This window comes from Panthera pardus, unplaced genomic scaffold (assembly GCF_024362965.1).
Source record: "Panthera pardus isolate Hobbes unplaced genomic scaffold, ASM2436296v1 HiC_scaffold_10, whole genome shotgun sequence".
Taxonomy (NCBI): Eukaryota; Metazoa; Chordata; class Mammalia; order Carnivora; family Felidae; genus Panthera; species Panthera pardus.
This window is the reverse complement of record NW_026526655.1, coordinates 111,831,516-111,853,142: the sequence shown is the minus strand read 5'-3', so window position 1 is coordinate 111,853,142 and position 21,627 is coordinate 111,831,516. Positions and strand designations below refer to the sequence as shown.

The window sequence follows — 21,627 nt, the reverse complement described above, 5'->3', positions numbered from 1 at the left end:
AGTGAAACTGGCAAAATACAAGGATAAAGAGAAAATTCTGAAAGCAGCAAGGGATAAACATGCCCTCACATATAAAGGGAGACCTATAAGACTCGTGACTGATCGCTCCTTTGAAACTTGGCAGGCCAGAAAGGCTTGGCACGATATCTTCAGTGTGCTAAACAGAAAAAATATGCAGCCGAGAATCCTTTATCCAGCAAGTCTGTCATTTAGAATGGAAGGAGAGATAAAGTCTTCCCAAACAAACAAAAACTGAAGGAATTTGTCACCACTAAACCAGCCCTACAAGAGATCCTAAGGGGGATCCTGTGAGACAAAGTACCAGAGACATCACTACAAGCATAAAACATACAGACATCACAATGACTCTAAACCCATATCTTTCTATAATAACACTGAATGTAAATGGATTAAATGCGCCCACCAAAAGACATAGGGTATCAGAATGGATAAAAAAAAAAGACCCATCTATTTGCTGTCTACAAGAGACTCATTTTAGATCTGAGGACACCTTTAGATTGAGAGTGAGGGGATGGAGAACTATTTATCATGCTACTGGAAGCCAAAAGAAAGCTGGAGTAGCCATACTTATATCAGACAAACTAGACTTTAAATTAAAGGCTGTAACAAGAGATGAAGAAGGGCATTATATAATAATTACAGGGTCTATCCATCAGGAAGAGCTAACAATTATAAATGTCTATGCACCGAATACCGGAGCCCTCAGATATATAAAACAACTACTCATAAACATAAGCAACCTTATTGATAAGAATGTGGTCATTGCAGGGGACTTTAACACCCCACTTACAGAAATGGATAGATCACCTAGACACACAGTCAATAAAGAAACAAGGGCCCTGAAGGATACATTGGATCAGATGGACTTGACAGATATATTTAGAACTCTGCATCCCAAAGCAACAGAATATACTTTCTTCTCGAGTGCACATGGAACATTCTCCAAGATAGATCATATACTGGGTCACAAAACAGCCCTTCATAAGTATACAAGAATTGAAATTATACCATGCATACTTTCAGACCACAATGCTATGAAGCTTGAAATCAACCACAGGAAAAAGTCTGGAAAACCTCCAAAAGCATGGAGGTTAAAGAACACCCTACTAACGAATGAGTGGGTCAACCAGGCAATTAGAGAAGAAATTTAAAAATATATGGAAACAAACGAAAATGAAAATACAACAATCCAAACGCTTTGGGATGCAGCGAAGGCAGTCCTGAGAGGAAAATACATTGCAATCCAGGCCTATCTCCAGAAACAAGAAAAATCCCCAATACAAAATCTAACAGCACACCTAAAGGAAATAGAAGCAGAACAGCAAAGGCAGCCTAAACCCAGCAGAAGAAGAGAAATAATAAAGATCAGAGCAGAAATAAACAATATAGAATCTAAAAAAACGGTAGAGCAGATCAACGAAACCAAGAGTTGGTTTTTTGAAAAAATAAACAAAATTGACAAACCTCTAGCCAGGCTTCTCAAAAAGAAAAGGGAGATGACCCAAATAGATAAAATCATGAATGAAAATGGAATGATTACAACCAATCCCTCAGAGATACAAACAATTATCAGGGAATACTACGAAAAATTATATGCCAACAAATTGGACAACCTGGAAGAAATGGACAAATTCCTAAACACCCACACTCTTCCAAAACTCAATCAGGAGGAAATAGAAAGCTTGAACAGACCCATAACCAGCGAAGAAATTGAATCGGTTATCAAAAATCTCCCAACAAATAAGAGTCCAGGACCAGATGGCTTCCCAGGGGAGTTCTACCAGACGTTTAAAGCAGAGATAATACCTATCCTTCTCAAGCTATTCCAAGAAATAGAAAGGGAAGGAAAACTTCCAGACGCATTCTATGAAGCCAGTATTACTTTGATTCCTAAACCAGACAGAGACCCAGTAAAAAAAGAGAACTACAGGCCAAAATCCCTGATGAATATGGACGCAAAAATTCTCAATAAGATACTAGCAAATCGAATTCAACGGCATATAAAAAGAATTATTCACCATGATCAAGTGGGATTCATTCCTGGGATGCAGGGCTGGTTCAACATTCGCAAATCGATCAACGTGATACATCACATTAACAACAAAAAAAGAGAAGAACCATATGATCCTGTCAATCGATGCAGAAAAGGCCTTTGACAAAATCCAGCACCCTTTCTTAATAAAAACCCTTGAGAAAGTCGGGATAGAAGGAACATACTTAAAGATCATAAAAGCCATTTATGAAAAGCCCACAGCTAACATCATCCTCAACGGGGAAAAACTGAGAGCTTTTTCCCTGAGATCAGGAACACGACAGGGATGCCCACTCTCACCGCTGTTGTTTAACATAGTGCTGGAAGTTCTAGCATCAGCAATCAGACAACAAAAGGAAATCAAAGGCATCAAAATTGGCAAAGATGAAGTCAAGCTTTCGCTTTTTGCAGATGACATGATATTATACATGGAAAATCCGATAGACTCCACCAAAAGTCTGCTAGAACTGATACATGAATTCAGCAAAGTTGCAGGATACAAAATCAATGTACAGAAATCAGTTGCATTCTTATACACTAATAATGAAGCAACAGAAAGACAAATAAAGAAACTGATCCCATTCACAATTGCACCAAGAAGCATAAAATACCTAGGAATAAATCTAACCAAAGATGTAAAAGATCTGTATGCTGAAAACTATAGAAAGCTTATGCAGGTAATTGAAGAAGATTTAAAGAAATGGAAAGACATTCCCTGCTCATGGATTGGAAGAATAAATATTGTCAAAATGTCAATACTACCCAAAGCTATCTACACATTCAATGCAATCCAAATCAAAATTGCACCAGCATTCTTCTCGAAACTAGAACAAGCCATCCTAAAATTCATATGGAACCACAAAAGGCCCCGAATAGCCAAAGTAATTTTGAAGAAGAAGACCAAAGCAGGAGGCATCAAAATCCCAGACTTTAGCCTCTACTACAAAGCTGTCATCATCAAGACAGCATGGTATTGGCATAAAAACAGACACATAGACCAATGGAATAGAATAGAAACCCCAGAACTAGACCCACAAACGTATGGCCAACTCATCTTTGACAAAGCAGGAAAGAACATCCAATGGAAAAAAGACAGTCTCTTTAACAAATGGTGCTGGGAGAACTGGACAGCAACATGCAGAAGGTTGAAACTAGACCACTTTCTCACACCATTCACAAAAATAAACTCAAAATGGATAAAGGACCTGAATGTGAGACAGGAAACCATCAAAACCTTAGAGGAGAAAGCAGGAAAAGACCTCTCTGACCTCAGCCGTAGCAATCTCTTACTCGGCACATCCCCAAAGGCAAGGGAATTAAAAGCAAAAGTGAATTACTGGGACCTTATGAAGATAAAAAACTTCTGCACAGCAAAGGAAACAACCAACAAAACTAAAAGGCAACCAACGGAATGGGAAAAGATATTTGCAAATGACATATTGGATAAAAGGCTAGTATCCAAAATCTATAAAGAGCTCACCAAACTCCACACTCGAAAAACAAATAACCCAGTGAAGAAATGGGCAGAAAACATGAATAGACACTTCTCTAAAGAAGACATCCGGATGGCCAACAGGCACATGAAAAGATGTTCAACGTCGCTCCTTATCAGGGAAATACAAATCAAAACCACACTCAGATATCACCTCACGCCAGTCAGAGTGGCCAAAACGAACAAATCAGGAGACTATTGATGCTGGAGAGGATGTGGAGAAACAGGAACCCTCTTGCACTGTTGGTGGGAATGCAAATTGGTGCAGCCACTCTGGAAAGCAGTGTGGAGGTTCCTCAGAAAATTAAAAATAGACCTACCCTATGACCCAGCAATAGCACTGCTAGGAATTTATCCAAGGGATACAGGAGTACTGATGCATAGGGGCACTTGTACCCCAATGTTTATAGCAGCACTCTCAACAATAGCCAAATTATGGAAAGAGCCTAAATGTCCATCAACTGATGAATGGATAAAGAAATCGTGGTTTATATACACAATGGAATACTACGTGGCAATGAGAAAAAATGAAATATGGCCTTTTGTAGCAACGTGGATGGAACTGGAGAGTGTGATGCTAAGTGAAATAAGCCATACAGAGAAAGACAGATACCATATGGTTTCACTCTTATGTGGATCCTGAGAAACTTAACAGAAACCCATGGGGGAGGGGAAGGAAAAAAAAAAGAGGTTAGAGTGGGAGAGAGCCAAAGCATAAGAGACTGTTAAAAACTGAGAACAAACTGAGGGTTGATGGGGGGTGGGAGGGAGGGCAGGGTGGGTGATGGTTATTGAGGAGGGCACCTTTTGGGATGAGCACTGGGTGTTGTATGGAAACCAATTTGACAGTAAATTTCATATATTAAAAAATAAAAAATAAAAAATAAAAAAAAATTAAAAAATAAAAAAAAACAAAATCTATAAAGAACTTATCAAAACTCAACACCCAAAAATCAATCCAGTGAAGAAATGGGCAAAAGACATGAATAGTCACCTCTCCAAAGAAGACATCCAGATGGCCAACCGACACATGAAAAAATGTTCCACATCACTCATCATCAGGGAAATACAAATCAAACCACAATGAGATACTACTTCACACCAGTCAGAATAGCTAACATTAACAACTCAGGCAACAACAGATGTTGGCAAGGATGCAGAGAAAGAGGATCTCTTTTGCATTGTCGGTGGGAATGCAAACTGATGCAGCCACTCTGAAAAACAGTACAGAGGTTCCTCAAAAAAGTTAAAAATAGAACTATCCTACAACCCAGCAATTGCACTACTAGGTATTTATCCAAGGGATACAGGTGTGCTGTTTCGAAGGGGCATATGCACCCCAATGTTTACAGCAGCACTATCAACAATAGCTGAAGCATGGAAAGAGCCCAAATGTCCATCGACGGATGAATGGATAAAGATGTGGTGTATATATATACAATGGAGTATTCCTCGGCAATCAAAAAGAATGAAATCTTGCCATTTGCAACTACATGGATGGAACTATAGGGTATTATGCTAAACGAAATTAGTCAGAGAAAGACAAATATATATGACTTCACTCATATGAGGACTTTAAGATACAAAACAGATAAATATAAGGAAAGAGAAGCAAAAATAATATAAAAATAGGGAGGGGGACAAAACATAAGAGACTCTTAAATATGAAGAACAAACAGAGGGTTACTGGAGGGGTTGTGGGAGGGGGGATGAGCTAAATGGGTAAGGGGCATTAAGGAATCTACTTCTGAAACCACTGCTGCACTATATGCTAACTTGGATGTAAATTAAAAAAATAAGAAAAGAAAAGAAAAAAGAGAAGAGAAGAGAAGAGAAGAGAAGAGAAGAGAAGAGAAGAGAAAAGAAAAGAAAAAAGAAAAAGAAAGCAGAATCCAATGGCACAAACACCCGTGCTGTACCAAGGCTACATGCAGCTTACGCTAAAGATACTAAGAATGCTGCTAAATTAATAGGCCCAAATTTTCAAAAAAAAGTTCAATAAAACCTTGATTTTGTTAACAAGCACTGGTGAGGATGCAGAGAAAAAGGAACCCTTGTACACTGTTGGTGGGAATGTATATTGGTACAGTCACTACAGAAAACGGTATTGAAGTTCCCCAAAAAATTAAAAATAAAAAGACAATATAGTCCAATAATTCTACTGGGTATTTACACAAACAAAACAAAAACACTCACTCAAAAAGATACATGCACCTCTATGTTTACTACAGCATTACTTACAATAGCCAAGACAGGGAAGCAACGTTAAGTTGCAAAGTGTCCATGGACAAACATGAAAAGGAAGATGTAATGTTTATATACAAAGAAATATTACAGTTATAAAAAAAGGAGACTGTGCCACTTGCAATGACATGAATGGACCTAGAAGGTATTATGTTAAATGAAATAAATCAGATTGATAAAGACAAATACCATATGATTCCACTCACATGTGGAAACTAAAAAAAATATATATGAAATGAGTCAGTCACTGGAATAAAAAGCACAGCATAAGGAGTAAAGTCAATGACAGTGTAATAGTGATGTATGGGGACAGATGGTAGCTACACTTGTGGGGAGCACAGCATATATATATATATATATATATATATATATATATATATATATATACATATTAGAGTTATATACCTGAAACTAATTGTGTCAACTGTTTTTAAAAACATTTTTTAAATAGAAAATGAACATCTAATATTTTATCTTCTCAAAACTTTCCCAGTACTATTTAACTTTGCTAGACTGTTCAGAAAACATGGCACTGTGAAGTCTCTATATACAGATAACAATAGTATCTTCCACTTTAGGGAAAATATGTTTTTCTTTTTCTTTAAGGGCTTTCACATCTATTCTTCTCTAACATTCACCTTCCCTTAAAGCCCATGGGTGTGGGAGGGTGGCTCAGACACTGGAGGCACCCACAACCAGGACGCTGACCCCCATCCTGTGTGCATCCCTACTACTACCGCACATGTCCCTTTCAGTTTAAGGAATTCATCCTGTCATTTGTAGGGCTAGGCACTCAACTTCATAAAACTCAAATATCTCTGTCAGCGAGAAGGGAAAACTAAAAGGCCAAGTCACTCCTACCCTTTCCTCACACCCAGACACTAAGTACTATAACCTTTGTTCCCATAGATCCCACTCTGTTGTTGGCAGCCATCATGCACAAATCCCATTCTGTGTACCTCTCCTTATGCTCCTGTGGCTGCTACCAGTGTTAACCAAATAGGCAACACATCAGCCTTCCAAACTTTTTACCACTATCAGGTACCCTCCTTGCTGAGAGGGGCATCCACAGCACTGGCCCAAACTGATAAATAAGTGACATTAGCATCCATGTGATTGGCAGCCCCTGAGCTATACAGAAACTACCCAAGAGAGCCACCAAAACAGAGACAGGTGGAATCACTGGATTAGAGAGTTCTACCCAAACATTTCACCTGCCACGGAAGCTCTGACTGCAGATTCCCAAATTAAGCGTCCTCCAGAGCCCAGAGGTCCTAAGGGTCTATGTGGCAATGGCAAGAAAAGGAGCCTGGGAGACCTCTTTGCAAACATGTAATTATCTGTGTACCTCTGCTACCCAGTGAATATAATGCATTTCACCTCATTTTATTTTATTGTGATTGATAGTTCTGCTTTTTCAAAGAAGGAAAATCAACCCACACATTGGCAGATGGGGAAATGGCGTAAATCTTCTGAATATACGGATTTGAGATTGTCATGGACCAGGACACTGGAAAAGTCTATACAACTTATTTAAAAGACATCTATTTTGTGTACGTCATCATGCTAGGCACTGATGGGTGGGGAGAGGGAGCAAAAAACAATTGTCAAAATGGTCACTGTTCACTTACGCTGACAGGGAGACTGCCCTCAGTCAAGGGCGCAGTAAAGCCTAAGGAGAAAACCAGAGAAAATCCAAAGGGCCAGGAAAGGAAGGCACATATATCCTCAAGGTCTGAGCAAGGCTCTCTTCATACCCTGACAATTTAGGGAAGGACAGGATCACAAAATCCAAGACAAGAAAACTTACATAAAGCCTGGGGCTAGGCTCCAATATGCCAGGACTTTCTTTTTAAAGCCAACATTGTAATGGCTCTCTCTATTCTTAGAATACAGAACTGTCACAGACCTTGAAGGACACCTGGTTCAGCTCCAGGTCTGGGAATGTAGAACTAGTGACAGGACAAATAAGCTGAAAGCTTCTCTCCTGGTAGAAAGTGTGTCAATGTTGAAATGACACAGTCCTGCGTCTGAATACAGGTTTGCTACCCTGTGTTACCAAGTTACCAATTATCACTGAAATTCAATTTCTTCTACTAGAAGAGTTGTTGTGATTACATAATATATGTAAAATCTTTATACCAGGGTCACAAACAAGCTTCACAAATAATAGCTTTTATAAACCATCTAAGGTATGCAGTCCATTCTTCACAGTTAGTCTCCATTTTAGCTAAGTTCTAAAAGTATCCCCCATACAGAAATTTGTATCTCAACAATAAAGAGTGTAAACTACAGCTCAGGTTTTTTCTTGAGTAATAAATGATGTCACTTTTCCCTTAACTCTGCTGTTTCTAGAAGAACAGCAGAATAATCTGTTTACTCCTTCTTCAATGAGCAGTCAGTTCTCCCTGCTCCAGAACATACCATGAATTCTACTTCTAGTGGCAGTCTCAGAGATGAACAGACAGTATATGAAAGATCATCACACACACAGATGAGTCTAAGAATGTGAATTCAACTCCATAAAGAATTGAGTCTATTCTGCAGAGTCCTTTTGGAGATCCAAAAGACCTTCTTTAAATAAACTCATTCCCTCAGGTCTAATCTTCATCCCTATAATTAAAGTCTCCAGTATTTCAGAATCTTAGTCACTGTTCAATCTCCAGACAAGACAGGTATTTCCCACAAAAAGAGCAGTACCTCCATGCTAATATATCAGAGCTCAGCTTGGTTACATTCAAGCAGGGCCTCAGGTCAGCCATGAATAATACAGCATGCTAGTGAGAAAAAGAGAAAAACCAGCAGGGATTACCACCATTCTCTGGTTTCTGTCAAGGCAGCAACCAAGAAAGAACTCTGTGTGAACAGAAACACAGCTCACAGAGCTGTAAAATTTCCAAGAGAAAGTCCAGAGCAACAATATTAATAAGACTTTGCTATTTGTTTTTTTGTTTTTGTTTTTGAGAGAGAGAGAGAGAGAGAGAGAGAGAGAGAGAGAGAGAGAGAATGCAAGCGGTCAGAGAGAGAGGGGGAGAACAGAATCTGAAGCAGGCTCCAGGCTGAACTGTCAGCACAGAGACCGACACAGAGCTTGAACTCACAAACCACAAGATCATGATCTGAGCTGAAGTCAGATGCTTAACAACGGAGCCACCCAGTCCCCCTATTTGTTTTTAAGTGTGATCTGTTTCAGCAACAGAAATAAATATGTACCCTAAGGCAACACTAAACCCAGACCAAGGTGCTCATGTCCTGTACTTACTCTGTCGCAGCAACCAGCCACTCTTCACAAACGCCATCTTTCCACCTATAAAAAAAGCCAGGTTCAAAGTTACACCCAGAAAAGAGAATGGCCCACATGAGCTGTTTTTCACTTACAACACTTCTGACACCAAACGTGTGGGGTCTTTCCAACATTAATAACCAATTCTCCCTATCTCAGGACACCAACTGGATGTCTACTGATTCAACCCAATTCTGACCTGGAGTTAGCATCCGACCCCACAGGTTCCGGGCTCAGTTCCACAAGAGTGCTCCCACTTTAGACACAAGTCCTGAGTCTCCAGTATTTCTGACCTACTAACTGGGAGTTCCCACAACCTCTCCTCAAATTTGATAATCTGCCAGAATTGCTCACAGAACTCAGGAAAAAGCATTTTACTTACCATTGCCTGTTTATCATAAAGGATATAACTCAAGAAGAACAAGATGGAAGAGTGAGGGCAAAGTGCCTTCTCTAGGCACACCACCCCCTCAGCACCTCTATGCGATCATCAACCCAGAAGCTCTTGGAACCCCGGCATTTAGGGGTTTTAAGGGAGGTTCCATTAGGTAGGCATGATTGATTACATCACTGGCCACTGGTGACTGAACTTAATACCCAGGCTCTCCCCATCCCTGCAGGTCCAGGGATGGGGCTGAAAGTTCTAAGCTTTTTTTTTTTAAAAAGTTTATTTATTTATTTTGAGAGAGAGAAAGAGAGTGTGTAAGCAGGGGAAGGGCAGAGAGAGAGACGGAGAGAATCCCCAGTGGGCTCTGTGCTGACAGTGCAGGGGCTTGAACTCATGAACCGTGAGATCACAGCCTGAGCAGAAATCAAGAGTTGGATGCTTAACTGACTGAGTCCCCCAGGCGCCCCTGAATGTTCTAAGCTTGTAATCACAAGAGTGACCCTCAGCAATCAGCCCCATTTTGAAGTTATCTGGGGACCCACCAAGTCACCTCATTAGCATAAACTTATGTATGGCTGAAAGGGACTTATTATGAATCACAAGACACTCCTAGCACCTCTATCTCAGGAAATTTCAAGGTTTTTTTTTTATGTTTATTTTTGGAAGAGAGAGAGCACGCACAAGTGGGGAAGGGGCAGAGAAAAAGAGAGAGGGAAACACAGAATCCAAAACAGGCTCCAGGATCTGAGCTGTCAGTGCAGAGCCTGATGCAGAGCTCAAACCCATGACCTGAGCCAAAGTCAAACACTTAACCAACTGAGCCACCCAGGATCCCGGAGAAATTACAAGGTTTTAGAAGTTCACATATTTCTTATTACATCACAAAATCACAGCCATCTCTCCATTCTCATCCCTTTCTGTGTCAGCTGAGGAAGGGACCAAAGCCATTTTACCTAATTGGCCACTTGGCATTTACCTAATACCTCCTCAGTGGGGTCAATATAAACCCTCCCCCCACCTTCCACTCTAGAATTTGGCCTCAACACTCTTACCCACCTTACGAAATCTAATGCCACTCAAGAAACATAAAGCAGCCCCAGGAACACTAAGACTCTGTCAAGGACCTGTAGCTTCTCCTAACATGCCCAGTGTCCTGGGGCTCTGGGGTCTGCTGCCTTAGCTTTATATTTGGTATGCCCAGTTGACTTCACACAGCCCAGTCAGATGTGAACTGGTGTCAACAGGCAGAGTGGCCCGGTCAAAGCAGAACACCAGAAGTCAAGAAAAGGTGCGATAAATTTAACTCCATAAAAATAAAAATCTGAGTGACAAAATAAAAAGTCAAAAAGATAAAAGATTAAGAGAAAACACAGGGTGCCTGGGTGGCTCAGTCGGTTAAGTGTCTGACTTTGACTCAGGTCATGATCTCAAGGTTCATGAGTTCAAGCCCCAAACTGGACTCTCTGCTGTCAGCTCTCTACCCCTCCCAGCCCCCCATCTGTCTCCTTCCCTCCCTCCCTCTCTCTCAAAAATAAATAAACTTTAAAAAAGGAAAAAAAAAAAACATTTACAATTATATGGCAGCAACAAGCTAATTTCCTGCATGTACAAAACTCACATATAACAAACGATTATCATCAGGCAGTTCACAAAAAAATAAAATAAAATGAGCAATAAATTTGCAAGTCATTCAATGTATCTCTCAATTCAAGAGACAAAATTCAAAACACAAGTTAACAATATTACCTATCAGATGGGCACAAATGAAAAACACTATTATATCCAGAAAGGAGTATGTATGATGGCAGGAACAAAAAATGTTGCAAACTTTTGGGAGGAAACTTTGACAACATCTATCAAAATTTTAAATGTTCATAAACTCTGACCCAGCGATTTCACCATTACTAGGATTATACCTCATTGATACATGTGCAGAGGTTCACCAACATATCTGTGTATTTGTGGTAATATCGCTTATACTGGAAAGAACTAGCTCCAATCAAAGTGCCCCATATCAGAAGACCACTCAAAGGATACACGCCCTCCACACATATGACAGATCATTTCGCAGATGTTTAAAAGGGGGTAGAACAGTATGTGCTGATACCTGCGTAATTGTTTTGTGGAAGGAAATCAAAGAAACTGCTAAGGATGTGTATCTGAAGAGAGGAGAGAGGCAATGCTGGGTATGTATCAGAAAAGTGACTATTCAGTCCTATTACACCTTTTTTGTGATATTTCAAGCCCCCAATGCAGGGCTTGAACTAACTAATGAGATCAAGAGTGGGACGTTCGAGCAACTGAATCACCCAGCAACTTCTATCCTTTTTTTTTAATCAACAGATTTTAGAGGCGCCTGGCTGGCTCAGTTGGTAGAGCAACTCTTGATCTCACGTGGTAGTGCAACTCTTGATCTCACATCATGAGTTTGAGCCTCGTGTTGGGCATGAAGATTACTTAAAAAATTTTTTTAATTAAAAAAATAGATTTTTTTTGGAGGCTGAAATTATGGGCCACTTTGGTTCTCTACTTTAGCATTTTTAGGTATTCTCTTTAAGGGTTAGTTAGCAAAACAGAGCAAAAGCCCAAGTAGGCACCTGAAAAGAACAAATTAGTCTCCCCACCTTTAATTTTTCCCACATCTAAGTACGGCTAAATTCTCCCCTCTCCAAACCTTTGCAAAAAGAGCTCCACAAGCTTGGTTCATCCTATACTCCAGCATCTCCAAAATCTCATACTCTAAAGGTTCTTAATGTCCTTGCAATTTCTGCCAACTCATGCTATCTGTCCTCACCAAGAAAGGAAGTTTTCCGTCTTTCCCCATTTTTCTCCCACATATTTAGATGCTCAAACAGTCCCAAGTGAATAAGAATCAGAAAGGCAATGTCTCCCCCTTTCCCCCAGTGGATATGCAGGTGCACTGGCAGGGAAACCCACCCTAATCCAAGGCTCTCTGTTAGGCAAAATGAACGTTTTTTTTAATTATTTAAACTGGGTTGAACTGGTTTCCTAAAACTTGGAGCCTAAAACATCCTAGAACAATCATTTAGTTCCAAACGGACACCACCATATTTTCATCCAACACATATCCTTTGAGTGCTAATATGTTCCCAGCCTGTGGTAGGCACTAAGGACACAGCAGGGACCAAGCCAAAGTCCCCGTTTTTACGTACTTATACTTTAGTAAAAGCAACAGGTCAAACTTATAAATTAAACAGATGGGTGATGCAATGTTATAGACAGCATTACATCTCGAACAGCTGTGTTATTACCCCAGAACATCAAACCACATTCACTCATGCCAAATCCTAGGTAATTATAGTAAAGTGTCTACCATCGTAACATGAATTCTCGGTCTGTATTTCATATGAAAAAGAAAATATCTGGGAATAGGCCAAAAATTACTAGCAGGTATTGGGAGCTACCAAGTCACAACACGATTATTATAAAACTTGGCTGCAAAGTTGTCCTACAACTTTGCTGGTACTTCAACAGCTGGTGGTTGTGTAAAACTGTGGAGCAATAGAAAAATGTTTCCTGAACTTTTCTGGTAACTTTTTTCTATTCTCAAATGATTCTTGATATCATTTTGACTCTATTTGCTGTCATTCATAATAGTCAAAATGTCAGACCGGTGTTAACACTGGTAAGAACACCTTCATTGGGGCACCCGATTGGCTCAGTCAGTCAGGCATCTGACGCAGATTTCAGCTCAGGTCGTGATCATCATAAGGTTCATGGGATCAAGCCCCGAATCGGGCTCTGCGCTGACATTGCGGAGCCTGCTTGGGATTCTCTCCCTCTCTGAAATCCCCTATTTGCGTGCCTGCTCTCTCTCCCTTTCTCTCTCAAAATAAATAAACATTAAAACAAAAAAAAAAACAAAAAAAAACTTTCATTTACTCAAAGGTCTTTTAAGAAACTGAGTCCAACAACTTTACATACCTGTAAAACCATTAACAATGCTAGCACCCCTGAAAATAGAGGGTCAAAAATGAAGTTCCAAATAAAACCTTAAAAACCTTGAGATTTCCTATTATCTACCAACTGCATGGGTCAACATCTGAGTTACTCATGTTCTCTTTGGTACTGCCTTGGCGTAAGCCTGGGTTTTACTTTTCAGGTATCTGGCACTCAAGGTATGTCAACAATAGGAATCTGATCAGCTGACTTGGGAATCAATTTCAGGCCATCTGAATAAAAATTCAAAAAGGAAAAAAAAACACCTTCTACATCAAGGGGACATCGTAAACATACCTTTGGTGTGCTTATGTAAAATAATTCAAAACCATTAGAGAAAGAGAAAACTATTATAACAAGGTCTAAAGAAACTTAAACTGGAATTATCAACAGAAACTCGTGACTTTTTGAAAGGGTAATTCTGTGGACTCAAGTAGCTTCTTATCTGGTATCATCCTGTCTATCTTTAGTCATTATGTGGGACAATCTCACATGCACCCCATGTCCAGATTTTTATCTCTGATACTGGTCTTCTCAAAAAGGAGTCTGTGCTCCTTGAAAATCAGCTGGTTACAATTTAGGGACAGGAAACCGCAAGTTGTGCCTACTGTCAAAAAGCAAAGACACGCGGCACCTGGGTGGCTCAGTCAGTCATGATTTCAGCTCAGGCCATGATCCCAGAATTGTGGGATCAAGCCCGGCATCAGGCTCTGCGCTGAGCATGGAGCCTGCTTAAGATTCATATCCTCTCTCTCTCTCTCTCTCTCTCTCTCTCTCTCTCTCTCTCTCTCTCTCTCTCCCTCCCTCCCTCCCTCCCTCCCTCCCTCTCCCTCTCCCTCCCTCCCTCTCACTCTCTCTCTCCCTCCCTCTCTCTCCCTCCCTCTTTCCCCGCCCCCACCCTCTCACCTGCTCATGCACACTGTCTCTACAAATAAAAATGTAAATTAAACTTTAAAAAATTAAAGACGGTTTCAGGAAGGAATGTCTTTAGAAAGGATTAAAAAAAAACCAACCAGCTGAAGGAAGAGCATCTAATAATGCCAAATCGAAAACAATAATTATAGTTCATTAGAACCAACTGAGGATGAAAGGCATCCTAAGAATAAAATGATGACTAAAACCATATACACTGCTATAGAATGTGTTAGAGAAAGCACACAACTTCCGATGTGAGTTTGGATTTCACCCAACTGGGGGCCCAGGGGAGGGGGGTGTTAAAAGAAAGTTTAAACACTCTGACTTGTATAATACCTTCTCCTCACTTGATAATTCAAATGGTTATTATGGTAATAATAAGGGGTATTTGTTGTGTTTACCAAGATGCCACAATTTCTTTTTTAAGACAAAAAGTCTAGACTTCTGAGTTAAGGACTCAAGTGTATAAAACTTAGCAGTAGAGAAGACTGTAGGAATAGACTTCAAACCAGCCTAAAACTTAAACCACTGGAGAGCAGGACTTTTAGGAAACAAACCTGGAATTCACACCTGCAGGAATACACTGAGTCCGGTTACTTGTACTTGCTGGGCAGGCACTCACAAGCCAGTCTCCAGAAAAGTCAAAAAGAAGAAAATATTAAAGCCCCATGATAATGAAAGCCTCCTCAAGCACCCTGTGGGATCTTCACTCTAGTCAGGCAATATCATCCACACAGCACATCTTAGGGGGACTGAGGCAAGGGCATTTTGCCATCTAGCAGACACAGCAAGGTGGGCACTCAACTGAAGGCAGGAAAACAAGTTCTTTATCTTCACTGAAGAGATGTGTATCCTTTGTGACTACTAGCCTCTTCTGTCAGGCACCAGTTTATCACCAGCACCATATGCAGCATATTGCCTCATCAGCCTTAGTCTCAGCCTCCAGCAGCAAGAGCAACCTTGCCTCTGGCTCCCAACCCATAAGCAACATGTATGTAACACAATACAGACTCTCCACACTATGCCCTATAAAGAAGATAAACCAAGGGCAACAAGTTCTTAAATAAGCAGTTGCCAGTACCTGGCTCCTTAAATGACCCACCTCACCTAAGCTGGACCGCAGCTGTATCTGTCTAGAATCCATACCCTGCCAAGCTCCTGAACCCTGACCAGAACAGAGGAGACACTGTCACTCAGTCCACCTGCCTTCAGCCTTACAGAGCACTCACATGTCACTGCCTAAAAGAGGTATCCTACTATTCATTGGCCTAGGCCAATTCCTGATCCTACTAGCCTGCCCTGCCTTGAGAAACAGTGCTGGGGCGGGGGAGGCAGACTTTAAACATCCATTTTTTTAATTTTTCTTTCTGTGTTAAACAAAAATATTACGGTTATGTAAAATCCGTATTTTTATCACTAAACACTGTAATTCACAGGAGAGTTATTTTCAAAGAGAGAAGACACACAGTGATATTAAAATGAGAATCCAAGACAAAAGATATACCAATAATGTCAAGATTACCCATGCTAATGACTGCTTTGCTATTTTCAACATTAAAGATGGATTATTAGGAGCATAAACAGCTAACTCTGCTCCCTCCTGAAATGCAACTAAAATGAGTTAAGGGGAAAACAAAGCATAAATCACAGAGAGACCAGCAGCAGAGACAAAAACAGATGACCCATGTTCAAATCCTGACTCACTCACTTATAGATAACTTTGGGCAAGTTATTTAACTTTTCCAAGGCTTAGTTTCTTAGCCCATATAATGAGAATACCAACACCTACTTGATAGATATTTGGAAAATTGGGTGAAAAAACATGTAAATATTTGGCATAGTGCCTGACATTTACTAAAATTCAAGAATTGGTAGCTGCTCATGCAGCAGTTACTATCATCACTATTACTTCCTCACTAGCACATGAATAAAATTTGCCCAAAACATTCCAGAAGAAAGAAACACATTAGGTGGCTTCTCAAATGGCTTAGAAGACTTAATAAATTAAGATGCTCTTGAAGGTCAAAATTTGAACATATATACACTAGAAGTAAAAACAAAAATCTTGTAGACGAACAAAAAACATCCCTGAATACAGAACCAAATCCATCTTTAAAGAACAGGAATATTTTTTTGCCTTACTTTGCTGAAGTCCACATCACTTCATAACTTATTTCAACGCTTCACTATTTATATCCTGGAGCAAGATCTACTGCATAAACTAAAACTCATCAGATAAAAGTCCTGCTGTTGGGTCTCAACAGAATAAAACACCAGCAAACTAGCTGCAAAATACCCACATTACACACATGCCAGAAAACCTATAGGAAGTTTTAAACATAAACCATATTCAACAATTCATATTATTTTTTTATTTATTTTTGAGAAAGAAAGAAAAAGCAAGCATGAGCAGGGGAAAGGTGGGGGGCAGTGGGGAATTCCCACACAGGCTCCATGCTGTCAGCCAGCAGCCCAAGGCAGGGCTTGAGCTCATAAACCATGAGATCATGACCTGAGCCAAAATCAAGAGTTGGACACCTAACCAATGGAGCCACGCAGGTGCCCTTCAACAATTCAAATTATTTTAAATGTGAACTGAAATCATTTTAAAAGCACTGAATCCAAAAGAGATTAATTTACGAGGTAGAAAGAACATTGCCTTTGGAATCTGTCAGTTCTGAGCTCTGCCTTTTACTAACTGGTATGACTCTGAGCACAATACTAACCCTCCCAAGCTTCACTTTTCTTCTTACCTGTACAACAGGACACTACTAGTTATCTCATAGGGGGTTAGTGTGAGAATTAAATGAGATAATACGCCCAAAGAGCCCTGTAGGTGCTCCAAAACTGAGAACTGCTATAATTACGTTACTATTTTAAGAAATGCAATTTAGAGTTGCGTGTCTACAACTGACTCATTCACAATATCCTGGTTCCTCTAGTTAGCCCTCTCTGTACCTTAACTGTAAAAGTTCCTACCCTATCAAAGGGAGGAAAACTTTGTTCTTCAAAAACAATAGTGTAGGGGAAGGGCCTGGGTGGCTCAGTCAGTAGAGTGTCCAACTTCGGCTCAGGTCATGATCTTGCAGTTCATGGGTCCGAGCCTGCTTAGGATTCCCTATCTCCCTCTCTCTACCCTCCCCAGCTAGAACTCTTGTCTTTCTCTCTCTCTCTCAAAAAAAAAAAATAAACCTTACAAAAAAAAATGATAATGTTAGGGGCACGTGGATGGATCAGGTGGAGCGTGCCACTCTTGACCTCAGGGTGGTAAATTCGAGCCCCATGCTGGGTGTAGAGATAACTTAAAAACAAAATCTTAAAAAAAAAAAAAAGTTTTTAACGTATATTTACTTATTTTGAGAAAAACAGAGCATGAGCAGGGTAGCGGCAGAGAGACATAATCCCAAGCAGGCTCCATGCTGTTAGCGCAGAGCCCAATTTAGGGCTCAATCTCATGAACCATAAGGTCATAACCTCAGACAAAATCAAGAGTTGGATGATTGACTGAGACACCCAGGTGCCCTGAAAAAAATTATTTTTCTTTTAAATTATAACCATTTTTTCTTAAGTTTATTTTACTTATTTTAAGAGAATGAGAGAGAGAGAGAACATAGAAGGGGCAAAGAAAGTAGGGGAGAGAGAGAGAGAATCCCAAGCAGGCTCCCACTGTCAATGTGGAGCCCAGGCTCGAACTCACAAACCACGAGATCATGACCTGAATGGAAATCAAGAGTCGGATGTTTAAACAACTGAGCCATCCAGTTGCCCCCCAAAAAAAGTTTTTAAATAACAATAATGTAAAGGCAACAAGAAGTCCCAAGTGTACCCTAAATACAGGGGACAAGAATTGGGTGAGCCATCATCACTCAGAGGTCAGTGTAGCGTTGGCACTACAACCATTGGCAGTAGCAACCACTTCTTAACAAGCCTAATACAAGTACTCATCAAAGGGCAGACAAACTAAACAGATAAGAAAGTTCAACTGTCTGTGCCCATGATCAAATTCAGAAGCAAATATACAACCAATAAAACATGACAGCCCACTTTTTATAACATGTTTAATAGTTCATTTTACTATCTGCAGTTTTTTGTAGTTAGAGACACTAACCATTTTTAATTTCTTTACACATCTAGAAAAAGGAAAAAAGGCAGAGGTAAGGAGAAAGAAACCAAATATTCCTGTAGGGTGGCAAACTGGGAAGCATAGCATAGCTTCTAGGGAGAGTCAGGAAAAACTAGTATCTTCCAGAAGAATAATAGGACTATCACAACAAGAGTGGTATCTGTTCTTTCTATACCACTGATGCACACATTTCATAAATTCAGTCCTTGAGATTATTAGGAATTTTACTTACAAAATGTACTGACATCATTAAAAATATGCTAGTGAAGAACCTTTGTCAGATTCTGAGTTATTTCCTGCAGCCTCCCTTAGAAAGCATTTACTGAACACTACCTCATCTGCCAGGATGATCCTCCAACATATGTTGGATTTCTGCCCTCAGAGATCAGATCAGTATGCTGCTGGGGGGGGGGGGGGGGGGTGTGAAGAGGAGGAGTCAAGTAAAAAAAATCACTACCAGGAAGAGGAAACCCTAGACATTCTCGTTCCCATGTACAGGCTGGCCCTTAGATAACCTGGCTGCACAAGCACATATAGGCAAATATTTTGGTCATTGATTTGTTCAACAAATAAAGACAGCCAAAGTAAACAGGCAGCTAAACAGTCCCAGCTCGGCCCTAATTCCCCTCGTGACTTCTGACAACTCACTTCCTGCACTGGCTTTGGTTTCCTCAAAGACCAGGAGACCCTTTCCTCCCTTTAAATACAAGGGAACTGCCTCCGGCAGTGGCTCCACCCCGTCCTAATCAGAGGAGGTACTTAAAAAAAAAATTCTCAGGGACTTGAAGTCAATGGTGTTGGGAATTAATCACGTTGCTCTAGATTTTTTGGTAGTGTGACAGTCGTACCTCATTCCCTCCACTTCCCTGAAAAAACGGGAACTTACTATTCTTCATTTACAAAGCCTCTTCTATGTAATTTACTCTACATTTGAGATAAAAACAAAAAACTCTATGTCAACACTAAATAAACCCCCGCTGAGGTCCAGAGTTCCTGATCTGGATGAATGAAAGGATCAGATGTGGAAAAAGTACAACCAAGACCCTAAGACTGCACAGCTAAGAGTAGGTGAAACGAAGCGGGGGCCGAGCGCACCCGCGAGTGCAGAGTTTCAATACCGTTCTGGATTCCTTAAAGAGGGTGCGATCTCCGTGCCGGAGGAGAACGAAAAAGAGCCCAAGTCTCCTCGACCAGACAGCCGGCACTAGGACACCCGAGCTGGAGGAAAGACAGCGGGACGGGTGGGAGCACCTGCGGGGAGCGGAAAGGCAGCGAGCCGGTCGGGAGAAACTGCGGGAAGCGGAACGGCTGCGGGAGAGCTCGGGCGGGGCTGGGAGACTCTAGGGGAGGCTCTGGAGAGGCCAGCACCAGGGAGGGGAGAGGGCGCGGGCCGAGGGCAGTCCCTGCAGAGCGGCGCGGAGTTGGGCGGCTCCAGCCTGGTAGAAGCCGAGGGTGTTCGCTCAGAGGGTCGCGGGGTGGGCGGCTCTAGGGAAGGCTCTGGAGGGGCCGACACGGTGGAAGAGGAGGGCGCGCGCAAATGGACGGCTCTAGCAGAAGCTCTGGTGGGGCCGACAACCAGCAACGGGAGAAAAGAATGTGGGCCGGGGGTCAACTCTGAGGGCTAGAGAAGGCTCTGCTGCCTCTGAGGGCGGCGCTAGAGAAGGCTCTGCTGGGACCTACGCCCGGGAGGGCGTCCTCTCGGAAGGGTGCGGGGCTGGGCGGCTCAAGGGGAAGCTCAGCAGGGACCGACGCTAGGGAAGGGGAGGGCGCGCAGAGCGGGGCAACTCTGGCAGAGGCTCTGCAAGGACCGACACTGGAGAGGGGCGGGACGCTAGCCGAGAGGGGGTCTTCTCGGAGGAGTACGGGGCTGAGCCCCAAGAGAGGCTCCAAAGGGACCAACTCCGGGGGATGGGGAGAAGAAGGGGCGCAGGCAGGTGGGTCTGGCTCGGGCTCGCCGGAACCAGACAGGGACATTTACCTGCGAACTATCGGGCCGCCGCCGCGGAGCACAGAAGCAGGGCGACAGAGCGCAAGGACGCCGCTGAGGCTCTCTGGCTGCAAATGCCCCACGCCTGCGTCCTGGCCGCCGTCCAACGTCACACCGCCGTGGCGCATGCGCCTGGCCGCGCGGGGCATGCCTGGAATGGTCTTGGGGGCTACGGCGGAGCCTGGGTATTAGCGGGGAGGGGAGAGGAGGAGAGGGGAGGGGAGCCGAGGGGAGGGCAGGGGAAAGGAGAGCTGGAGAGGGAGGGGAGGGGGCTGGGACATCCTCAGTTATGCTGGAGTGGAGGGAGGCTTACTTTTCAACTGAAAAGGAACTGTTTGCACCCTGATCTTGCATCTAACTATAACCCTCCAATAAAAAGAGCCATGGCTCCTTAAAGAAACGAGTGGCTCTAGAGGTGGGGCAGGAAAAGTACAACCTAGAGTCTGGAGCTTCATTCCAGAAGTAAGGAATGCTCAAAAAATAAACCGTGGAGGCGTGTCATAAGATACAGAAGTCAACCTGAAAGACCTCTCCATGGCCAAATCTGGAACAATTTGAGCAGCAAAATAAGTTATATATTATTGGATTATAACTTACAGTGTAAAACAAGCCCTTCTTTTGTAAATAAATGATTAAATAAATTAATGGGGAGAAGAGAAAAGTTTTTTTTTGTAGAGGAATTCTAATCATCCCCCATTCTGAGGGGCTATTAATCTCCACCCACCCACCCCCCAATCTGCATAATGACTTCCTCCCAAAGAGTAAAGTGTGAGAAGGGGGAAAAATAACTTTACAGTGGAAAAACCTGACAAACGCTACTCAACCATGTGATCAAGGTTGACATCAACAGTTGTAGTAAGTCATGTTGGTAATATTTAACCCTGACATGATGTAATGAAAATGTCACTTTTCCTGTGGTCTTCCACCCCAGTGGAATGATGAGAAAAACATCAGGCAAATCCCTATTGAGGGATGTTCCACAAAATACTTCACCAGTATGCCTCAAAACTATGAAGGTCATTGAAAACAGGGAATGACTGAGAAACTGTCAGGTGCAGTGAGGGATCCTAGATGGAATTCTGGAACAGAAAAATTGACGTTAGTGAAAAAATTGGTAAATTCCAAGTAAAGTCTTGACTTTAATAATAATTACTAGTGATTTTTAGTTTTGAGAATTGTGCC

At 41.7% G+C, this 21,627-nt stretch overlaps 1 protein-coding gene across 4 annotated transcripts in view; it reads right to left on the bottom strand.

Moving 5' to 3' along the window:
• Nucleotides 1–20,557, bottom strand: part of PLEKHB2 (pleckstrin homology domain containing B2) — a 49,070-nt gene extending 28,513 nt beyond the window's left edge. The window contains exons 1-2 of one of the 4 annotated variants that reach the window (XM_019469499.2): nucleotides 20,437–20,557; nucleotides 9,052–9,096 (exon numbers count right to left, since the gene is read on the bottom strand). In XM_019469499.2, coding sequence (XP_019325044.1) covers nucleotides 9,052–9,088 — 37 coding nt within the window. In that variant the 5' untranslated portion in view covers nucleotides 9,089–9,096; nucleotides 20,437–20,557. Of the gene's footprint in view, nucleotides 1–8,489; nucleotides 8,567–9,051; nucleotides 9,097–20,436 lie in introns of those variants that run through there. The other 3 variants (XM_019469498.2, XM_019469500.2, XM_053910256.1) reach the window with 3 other exon arrangements.
• Nucleotides 20,558–21,627: the final 1,070 nt, after the last annotated feature.